The 10790-nt window shown below is 32.5% G+C and overlaps 1 protein-coding gene across 1 annotated transcript; it reads left to right on the top strand.

Annotated features, from left to right (window-relative positions):
• Nucleotides 1-2204: 2204 nt before the first annotated feature.
• Nucleotides 2205-6595, top strand: LOC107895452 (wall-associated receptor kinase-like 22). The gene is made up of 3 exons (XM_016820730.2): nt 2205-3051; nt 3130-3240; nt 4075-6595. Exons 1-3 carry the CDS (start codon nt 2205-2207, stop codon nt 5172-5174), a joined length of 2058 nt encoding a protein of 685 aa, XP_016676219.2. The 3' UTR covers nt 5175-6595.
• The last annotated feature ends 4195 nt before the right edge of the window (nt 6596-10790 follow it).

Below are 10790 nucleotides of genomic sequence, written 5' to 3'. Positions count from 1 at the left end.
ACATCCATTATAATTTTACAATTATTAATATCTATAATTACAAAATTTACTACCAATATTTTTTAATATATTTTCTATTATTTACTAATCATAAAAATTTAAAAATATTAGAATTAAATCAATATACAAAATTATGTAGGCAATAAACCACTAATAATGAAATCGGTGACATGATCTCGTAAATCGACTCTAGTTTGGACTATAAACTCTAAACCCTAAACAACAAAACTTGTTCAATGAAGCTTAAAGGTAAAATCTATATGGTAAGTTCCAAATTACATACACTTTATAAACGTCAAATCGTCTGAGAAGAATTAATTTATGACTTTTCTTCGACCACCTGGGAGACAAATTATTATATAATTATAATTTGACCCGAAATCTGACCCAGAATCTGATTTGGTTTAATAAAAGTCGACGGACGTCTCAAAAGGGGGTTTCTTCTTCCTCTCTTTTGGTTCTCTGCTCCTAAAGAATTTAACTACTCAACCTCATCTCTTTTCACAACAGTTGATCTAGTGCATCAACAACGCTTATGCTTTTTCATGCATTTATTTATTATCAATTAGTTAATTTAATCTATTTTTTCAATCATCCCAAATCAATTTAAAATTCAACTCTTACCTAATTGCGTTCAACAAAAAAAAAAAACTCCTATCTAATTGCAACAATTAAGAAAAGCTTTAAATTAAACTTAATACTTTATAATTAAATAAAAATAAATATTTTAATAGATAATTTTCTAATAATAAAATACTTTAGTTTAAAATGATATTTTCGTCAATCACTTTAATAATATATTTTTTCCATAACTAAACATATTTGCTATTTTCCAAATGCCATCAATAAATGTAGGATTGCAAACGTAATTGAAACGTTGTAAAAGAAAGTCATATTACGTAATGACTAAGTTAGATGATACAATGAAAGGTTATTATTTGATATAGTTGTGATGAAGTTTTTTAGTTTTATAAGTAGGCTTAAAAAATGAGTATTAGGTTTTATTTTTTAAAATAGTAAGTATATGGTAGATTGCAGTGTATTTTTTATTTCACAAGTTGTTTTAAAAAATTGATAATGTATATCTTTTTTAAAATTTTAATTTTTTAATGTTGTTAGATTTCTATAGGATACTTGTCAACTCTCTAATCCTATTTGTAGAGTCTAAAAACTCTACTGACAGTGTATCAAATAATTTCCATTTTTAAAATATCAATTAAAGATATTTTGTAATCTCTTAAGCCTGCTTCTGAAGTTAAAAAACTTCTACCATCAATATATCAAATAATAATTCATACATGAAATAGTAGATAAGATGAAACCTTAGACATTTTTTTGAGCCGAAACTAGGGTATTGTTAATAGCGGTGATTAATCATCTCATCTCGAGTGCTCTCTGAAAAAGTAAATGACTGACCATGAAATATGCTTCATTCTCATAGGTGAAGATCAAACTCCTGACATCAAAATTAAGAGATAATATAAACAACCATCACATTACACTTACATGTATTTATTATATAAGTATATATTGAGAATACATTAATTTTTTTATATAGAAAAGGAGAGAGAGGGGAGACTTCAAGTAAAGTTTGGAGGAAATTCTCAGCAGGTTCATAATGTATGGCGCCCCACACTGACAATTCTTCGTGGAAAAAAAAATAAGTTTTGATTTAGTCAACGGGCTTGAAAGAATGCCATTTTTCAGGCACTGTGAATAGTTGAATAAGAGTGGAATGATTAAAGAATTTTAATTTTAATTTTAATAGAAAAATACCTATCTATATATATCAAAACTCTAAAATACTTTAATAAAATTAAATATCTTAATTTGAAAGGATGTTTTTGTTGAATTTTAGAGTTGAAGGATGTTTTTGTTGAATTTTAGAGTTGAACTTTAAATAGGTAGAGATAAAGGAAAGAAAAAAATTGAATATCACGATGTTTTAACCTAATTTGGTTATTAGTATAATAATATGATGGAAATTTTTATTTATATATATTTAAAAATAATTTATATAAAATAAAGAACAATTTATACAATTAAAAGAATAGTAAAACTTCTTATAATAGATGTGATCTCTTTTTTACCCTTTTATCGTAAAGGTTAAATATTATTGCAAACCAACGGTAAAGTTTGAAAGAATATAGTTTTGCCTATATATATATATCTCGGCTAAATGATCCAAAAAGAAGAAAACAAAAATGATTGTGAGATTTGCATTAAGTTTCAGTTTGTTGCTTTTGCTAATTACCGATCTAGCCTCAGCAGCTAATTCCACAGCAAAACCTGGTTGCAAAGGCAGCTGTGGAGATGTTAGAGTTCCCTACCCTTTTGGAATTGGACCCAACTGTTCCTTGAATGCATGGTTTGAGGTCTCTTGCAATGAAACTTCAACCCCTCCTACAATTTTACTCAAAAGAACAAACATGGAGGTTTTGAATTTTTCTTTGAGATCTGCTGATTATGATCCGGAGCTTGAGTACCATCGTGTGAAGAGTCCAGTAGTTTCAATGAACTGTTCAGGTAGGGAAACCAGCCTTGGGGTGGATCTAACAGGCAGCCCTTTCTTCTTTTCAGAGTACAGGAACAAGTTCCTAGCCGCTGGTTGTAATAGCACGGCTTTCCTGGCGGAAGTTGACACCAAAAACACTTCGTGTAGATCAGCTTGTATTGGGGACGCACTCTTTGGTTCTAACCCTTATAACATCTGCCACGGTACATGCTGCGAGAGGGAATTACCATCGGCTCTCAAAACATTTAATGCTACCTTTGATAGCCAATCTGATGGGTGCAAGTTAGCCTACGTGGTTGAGAACAACTGGGCATCGAATGTAGCAAACTGGTCCGGTTTGCAGAATATGGAGGCTGTGGGTGCTGTGCTTGATTGGGCGATACCCAAAGAGGATTTTGAGTTGAGCGAAGATGGAAGAGAATATACTTGTAGGGAGTATGGTTTAGAGTTGTCGGACCCTAATATTCACAAATCAATTCGATGTTTTTGTAAGAGTGGTTATGAAGGGAATGCATATCTTCCTGATGGATGCCAAGGTAAAATCCAAAATCTCTTCACATCCCTTGTTTGATACTTCTTATTTTACTCTTTCAAAAGTTAATGGAATTGTTTAGATATTGACGAATGCCTCGACGAGTTGAAGTGTGGGGATGCGACTTGTGTGAATAAGCCAGGGCATTACGTATGCAGACGAAGAAAAAGAAAAACTTGGATTCTTCCCTTAGGTAAATTAACTCCCTCTGGAGTAATGTTTAAATTTCGGTTAAAATTAAATTAATCGATTTAATTCGATTAATTGGTTGGTTAATTCATCTAATTCTGTCGAAAATCAGTTAATTATTTTTAGGAAATTCGATTATCGGTTAATTCGGTTCGAAATTGGATAATTAATCAAATCAATCGAACTTAATAATTGATAATACAAATGATGTGTAGTTTTAATTTGGTTAATTCGATTAATTTGGTCAAATGAATATTATCACTTTTTTTTATATGTTATACTTGTTTTAATATATATATGTATATATAAATTTCGGTTAATTTAGTTAATCGACCGAATCAACATAAATATTTCGATTCAGTTAATTTTTTTTGAAAAAAAATCAATTTTGTTAGCAGTTAAATGATTAAAAAGTTTGATTAATTCGATTAATACTTATTTGATTCGGTTAACAGTTTGAACACCCTACAATGCATAGTTAATATTTTTTTATTACTATTACAATCCATGAGAATGATTAAAAGTTACTAATTAACTTATACAAAATAGTAATCTAACAATTAATCATCAATGGTACATATTAGTGGAACTTTTAACTTTAATATCGATTTTATAAAGTTACATCGATTCACTCACAATTTTTTTAGCTTCCCCTTCCTCTTGCCTACAGCCCTTCTTTCATTTCAAAATTTTCTTCTTCTCCAACATATTGTTTTACTTGATTGCATTAGTCCACCATCCCCCAAACCATTATATACAAGTGTTTTTTTTAGGGTGATGACTCTATACCAATTAACCGTTTAATTAAGCCTTTTGAATTATTGAGCATTTCTTTCAGGAATAGGTCTTGGCTTTGCAGCATTGTGCTTAGTAATGTGCTTAGTAATGGGTGGACGGCGGTCATACAAATATTTAAAGAAAAGAATGAAAATGAAGTTGAAGAAAAAAAATTTTAAACGCAATGGTGGGTTATTATTACAACAACAAATGTTTGCAAAGCATGGCAATTTAGAGAGCACCAGGATATTTACTTCCAAGGAGTTGGATAAAGCAACAGAGAATTTCAACAAGGACCGAGTGCTCGGCCAAGGTGGCCAAGGAACTATTTACAAAGGAATGCTTGCCGATGAAAGAATTGTTGCCGTTAAAAAGTCCAAAGGAATGGTTGCAGACAAAGTCGAAGAGTTCATTAATGAAGTCGTCATCCTTTCCCAAATTAATCATCGAAACGTGGTTAAACTTATAGGGTGTTGCCTAGAGACCGAAGTTCCGTTACTAGTTTATGAGTTCATCTCAAATGGAACAGTTTATCAATATCTGCATGACCAAAGTGAGGAATTCGTATTATCATGGGAAACACGATTAAGAATTGCCAAAGAAAGTGCCGAAGCCCTTGCGTACTTGCACTCTTCGGCCTCAATTCCGATTTATCATCGAGACATCAAGTCCACAAACATCTTATTAGACGAGAAGTTCAAGGCGAAAGTTTCAGATTTCGGGATATCGAGATCAGTTTCTATAGATCAAACTCACTTGACCACGCACGTGCAAGGCACATTCGGATACTTAGACCCTGAGTATTTCCAATCGAGCCAATTCACGGATAAAAGCGATGTGTATAGCTTCGGAGTCGTGCTGGTTGAGTTACTAACAGGGGAAAAACCAGTTTCTTTCGAAAGGGAAGAAAATAGTAGGAGTTTAGCCTCGTATTTCACCAATTTGATGGAAACGAACCAAGTGATGGACATTGTTGACAGTCGAATTGTGAAGGAAGTGAAACATGAAGAGGTAATGATGGTTGCTAAACTTGCGTACCAATGCTTGAGCTTGAGTGGGAAAAAGCGACCAACGATGAAAGAAGTTAGTATAGAGTTAGAACAGATCGTTTTGATGCAAAAGGGTTCAAATGTGTTAGAAATTAGTGAAACTTTCTGCTAGTTATGAATTGGTCAAGTTATTCATTTTTATTAGGAGTCGATTAGCACATTTGGTCATTTATATGAACACATTGGCTTATTGTAGTCAAAGTAGTTGAGTTATTTTAGGAAGTTTTTAATATAAATAGATGTCTTACTCTGAGCTAAAAGTGTAGCACATCAATTTCTGTTTCTTTGTATCATCTTGATTGAGCAATAATAATATTTAGCTTTATTTTTATTTAGAGTTTTGTTTTTTTTTTGTAATTGTCTCAATTAGTATCAATGCTTTCTGGTCATGACCAAGTGTTTTGATATTATTACTCAACCAAGATGAATAGTGGAAGTGCTTCTTTTGGAATAGCTGTAGACAAGCTTGTTGGTAATAATTATAATTACTAGAAGCTATGCATGGAAACTTTTCTGCAGGGGCGAGATTTGTGAGATCTTATTGAAGTTATGAAACATCAATCCCAGATAATACTTATCAGAATTTGGAGTTACGAGAAACTTGGAAGGTCAAGTGTGGCAAAGCTCTATTTGCTTTGCGGGCATTGATCAGTAGAGAATACATTGAACATGTTCGTGATCTAAAGTCACCAAAGCAAGTGTGGGAGACTCTTAAAAAGTTTACTAAAAACAATATAGCTCAATTACAATATCTTGAGAGTGAACTAATGATGGTAACTCAAGGTAATTTTTCTGTTGAAGAATACTTCTTGAAACTAAAAATTTTGTGTTATGAAATTTTAGAATTGGATACAGTGGAGCTAGTGAGTGATGCACGCTTGCGTCGTTATCTTATTCGTGGACTGCAAAATGGTCTTATGCCTTTTGTTTCTTCCATACAATGATGGAAGAATCAAAATTCTAGTATTGAATTAGAAAATTTGCTTTCCAATTAGGAAGCTCTACTAAAGAAAATGACCAGAAACCACATGCTTTCTCCCAAATCAGAGGATGTGCTTTATATCAAAGATCAAAAGAGAAGAATTCCTACTTGAAGCCTTCAATAGGTGATAGAAAAAAATTTGAAACTGGAAAGTAGTCAAAGAGATCTTCCAAAGCTTATTTCAAGTGCGAAAAACTTGGACACATCAAATGAGATTGTCAAGTGAAAGTAGTGTGTGATCGATGCGGGAAGTCAGGCCATATTAAGGAAAATTTTTAAGTAAAAATGCAAGAAACAGAAGCAAATACTGCTCATGAAAGCACTGAATTTCAACAACCAACTTGGGAGCAATGTCTATCCATTGAGGTTCTTGATCAGCCAACAAACGTGTATTCTGCTGTGCACCAGAATGACTTGTTTATGTATCTCACGTGACTAACTAAAAATAAGACTAAGGCAAGTGCACCTATCAATAAATAGTGTAGCTATGATGAGTAGAGATATCGTATCCATAAGGACTAAAAATATTAGTAATTACTGTTTTTCTATTATTTAGCCAACAATTTAGAGTGATGATTTTTAACTTAAATTACTAAACTAATTTAACTAAGAACTCATCAGAGAATGAATCAAGAAAATAATCGAAAGATAACCAATGAGAGAGACAATACCCAGGAAAGAATCCACCCAGACTTCATCTATTATTATGAATCTAAATTAAATGATTTATCCACTTGGTGTCTTGATCCGTAGAAATCTCTAAATTATATTAATATCTTTTTCAAGAGTAAGAGCAACTAACTCTAGGTTGATTAATTTAAATTTCTTTCTAATTAAAACCTCTATTATCGCATTAACTCGATCTATGGATTCCCTTATTAGATTTGACTCTAATTCGATAAGTTTATGACGTCTTATTTCTAGGATTGCATGCAACTCCACTCAATTATGCTAGACCTACTCTTAAATAGGGACTTTTCCACCAGTGAATTAAGCACATTAAACTTAAATTAATATCCCGGAAATATTAAAACAAGAAATAAGTACACATAATTGAGAACAATAATCAAGTATTTATCGCGTAAAATAGAAATTAAATAATATAATTCATCATAGGTTTCATCTTCCCTAGGTATCTAGGGAATTAGTTTATAATTTTGTATGAAAACATCTTAAAGTTAGAAAAACCACAAAAAAATAAAGAAACTCATAAAAAATTCAAAATAAATTAAAAGGAGGTCTTCGATCTTAATGGGAAATTGCTTCAGAGTTGGCTCCAATGGTGTTCTTCAAGTTTTTTCTTGAATCTTCTTTGATGGCTCCCATAACTCTTCTTCTATTTGGTATTTATTGACTTTAGAATGCTCAGAAAGCCTAAAAATTTCATTTTTTAGCGTGTTTGGGAAGCAAGTTGCGAAATCTACACGGCCTGGCACATGGTCGTGTGTCTATCCCATGTGGCTCACACGGTCAGGTTTCCAACCCGTATGGCTCACATCCCCTATGTGGCTCCTGAAATCTGTTCTTTTTGATCGATTTTCACTCGTTTCTTGCTCCTTTAGCTCCCAAATGCTCACTAAGTATAAGAACATGAATTCAAAGGGTTGGGAGCTTCAAATTCACCAATTTTCATAAAGAATCACCCAAAAATGCATTGAGAATGAGATTAAAATATTTTAGTTTTATTATTTATCAATTATCTTCACATTTAAGCATTTGCTTGTCCTCAAGCAAAATCCTCAACTTACATTAAAGTTAACCTTTCCCGACTTATAATTCTCATCAATAATGTCTCAAAATAATTTGTAAATAATCATGCATTGGCAATTCAACTAAAAGGGCACTAAAGATTCAAACAATCCAAGTCAAAAATTTTAAAGCACGAAAACATAGGTATCTCCCCTTATTTAAGTAATTACCTTTAATTCAAAATCAACAAGAATTGGCATCCTCACTAAATATTCACTCAAAGCACTCAAAGTGTTTAAGGTTCAATAAAAATACATTCAACAGCCGAACAAGAAATGTCATTATCATAAGCTTGCTTGAAAATTAAATCTACACCACTATAAAATGATATGACACACTAATCAAAAGGTATTTAAGAGGTTGTAATGGGGCTTAAGTCAAATAGTGTGGAGAAAGGCCAGAAAAGTTGGTTATAATTGATACTAAGTTGATAAATTACCAAACTAGAAAAAAAATAAATGCTGAATTAAAAAAAAGTGCATCAATCAAAAGTAAACAGGAATAAAAACGAGCTTCTTCTCAAAATATGAAATTAACTGTTCAAGCTCTAACAAAAAATATCTAAATAATAATATTTTTTGTTTCTTTTTGACTTTTTTTTCCTTTTTCTGGTCATCTATAACAATAAGAAATAATTCAGCAAATCAAACAAAAAAGCATAGTTAGGCAATTGACCATATCAAATCTCGACAAAAAAGGAGTCAATAAAATGGGAAAGAGTCACAACAAAAAAAGGGTTATGGGTTAACATTAACGGGTCAATCAAGAAAAGGTGTGTTAGGCTTAACAGGGTTCACTAAGAGTTAATTTAAAATGTAGGATTTTTATGGGATAAGTGGGTTAAAACCTAAGTGTCTTTATCATCTCAGTATATAAAATTAAAGGTGTGGTTTTGTAACGCCCCAATTTTCGGGAATTCTGTGAATGTTGGCATAGGTTTAATTATGTTAGTGGGCCTCTAGAAGGCCCAAGCTTAAGATAGAACCCGGTAATTTTAGTAAATTTTTGTTCCATAAGAAAACGGGGGTGAAATTATGAAATAGAACCTATGTGAAAATGTTTGAAAATGCTATAGGCTAAATTGAAGTGGCCAAATAAATAGGAGTGCAAAATAGGAGGATTTGCATGACAAACCTCCCATTTTACATGAAGTGGCCAGCCATCATGTTGTTGTAGACAATATGAGCACTTGATATCCATAATTCATGGTACAAATTGATAATGGGTTAGGTAAATGTTCCATGATAATGGATTAGGTAAATATTTCATGATAATGGGTTAGGTAAATGTTCCATGATAATGGTTTAGGTAAATGTTCCATGATGGGCATTTCATGTCTTTTGTATTAAAGAATTAAATGGATGAAATATGAAATTTTATTAAAAGAAAAAGGGGTGAAAAGAACAAAGTTTTGTCCATCTTTGTTCATCATAGCCGAAAGTTAGAGAAGAGAGAGGAGAGGAGAAAGCTCTTGAATGTTCGGTCACTTGGGGAAGAAAATTGAAGGTAAGTTCATGGTAGTTTGCTTCTATCTTGATGTTCATGAGTTCTTCTTGATTCTACCTTAACTCTTGAAGCATATTTTGGTTTTTAGTTGTGTTGTGAGCATTTAGTCATGAATTAAAATGAAGGAAATGGTTGTTGTTTCATGTTCTTTTGATGAAAAATGGAAGATAGGTGAAGTTGAGCCAAACAAATGAGCATGCATGTGCCTTAGATGCTAAGGGGAAAAATCGGCTAACATGTTGTGCTTTAAAATGATGAAATGGAGATTATACTTAAGTAAAATCATAGATATGTGATGATTGATTGGTGATATACATGTTTAAATAACAAGCATGCAAGTTAGGTGTGAAAGAGTGATTTGGTAATAAATCTGCTTGGGACAGCAGCAGTAATGTGAATTTGGAAAATCACCATAAATTGTGGGAGATGAGTTAGAAGCTGCATAAATTATGTAATTAAAGCTTAATGAGTCTAGTTTCAAATGGAATAAACAAGAACATATTTTGAATTCTGTATAATGAGAAATTTGATTCGTAATGGAGAGTGGTCAGATTAGTCAAACAGTGAAACATGGGAAACTTTAAGAAAAATCTGGTATTGTTGGCCATACCAAAAATTCTGAAAATTTTATGAATAGAAGATATATGAGTCTATTTTCAGGGGAAATTAACGGCACTTGATTTGGAGTTTCGTAGCTCCAGTTATAAATAATTTAGTGACTGTTGCTCAGGAAGACAGCTTGCAGTGAAATTATGATTATGTGGTAAACATTGACAAAAATTTGTTAATGAATTGCTTATTGTTTTCTTATAAGCTTATTATGATCTATAGGTGTGGTTGGCCGAATATTGTAAGGGGTTAATACGCAGTTCGTATTTGAATAGTTAGATTAATGTGTTAGTAATCCAATTGTAGGCAGTTCGTGTGTGGATCTCGTCAGCATATCGTCGCAAACAGGTGTGTAATTAACACCCTCTTTCTTAGTCTGGATCAGAAAAAGTCGAAAAGCCGAAATGCCAAAAATCGGTATTTTGTAGATTTGCGAGTGTGCGAATGCTCGTGAGGTAAATCGATTAATGTTTTTGGTTAGCTGCAAAATTTGGACTGCAAAGTGCATGATTTCTGTGCCCTCGATATTTTTGGGCTTAATGGGCCAAAATTGGAATGATGGGCCAACGGGCCCAATTCGGTAAGAACCCTCGGTACGTGATTCTGTTAGTACGTGAAAAGTAGGAATATGCATGAAAAACCCTAAAATAGATAAATTACTGAAATACCTTTAAAAGTGGAAAATTTACAGTTTTACCCTAGTAGATAAATTACCGAAATACCCCTAGGGTTAAATTGACCTAAATGCATGTTTGACTGTTGTTATTTACTGCATGCCATGTTGTTATTATCTGATGCATGGGATTGGGATATTGACGGAGGAAGTACTGAAAGTGGCTTGTCCACGTACTGGAGGCTTTGCCTCAATTTACTGTTAACTGA

This window comes from Gossypium hirsutum, chromosome A10, assembly GCF_007990345.1.
Source record: "Gossypium hirsutum isolate 1008001.06 chromosome A10, Gossypium_hirsutum_v2.1, whole genome shotgun sequence".
Taxonomy (NCBI): Eukaryota; Viridiplantae; Streptophyta; class Magnoliopsida; order Malvales; family Malvaceae; genus Gossypium; species Gossypium hirsutum.
Note: the sequence above shows the minus strand (reverse complement) of the source record. Positions and strands in the feature narration are given on the sequence as shown.

Coding starts and splice junctions, on each gene's coding strand:
- LOC107895452 (XM_016820730.2), top strand. CDS start 2,205: ATGATTGTGAGATTTGCATTAAGTTTCAGTTTGTTGCTTTTGCTAATT. Junction 3,052..3,129: donor TCTTCCTGATGGATGCCAAG/GTAAAATCCAAA, acceptor GGAATTGTTTAG/ATATTGACGAATGCCTCGAC. Junction 3,241..4,074: donor AACTTGGATTCTTCCCTTAG/GTAAATTAACTC, acceptor CATTTCTTTCAG/GAATAGGTCTTGGCTTTGCA.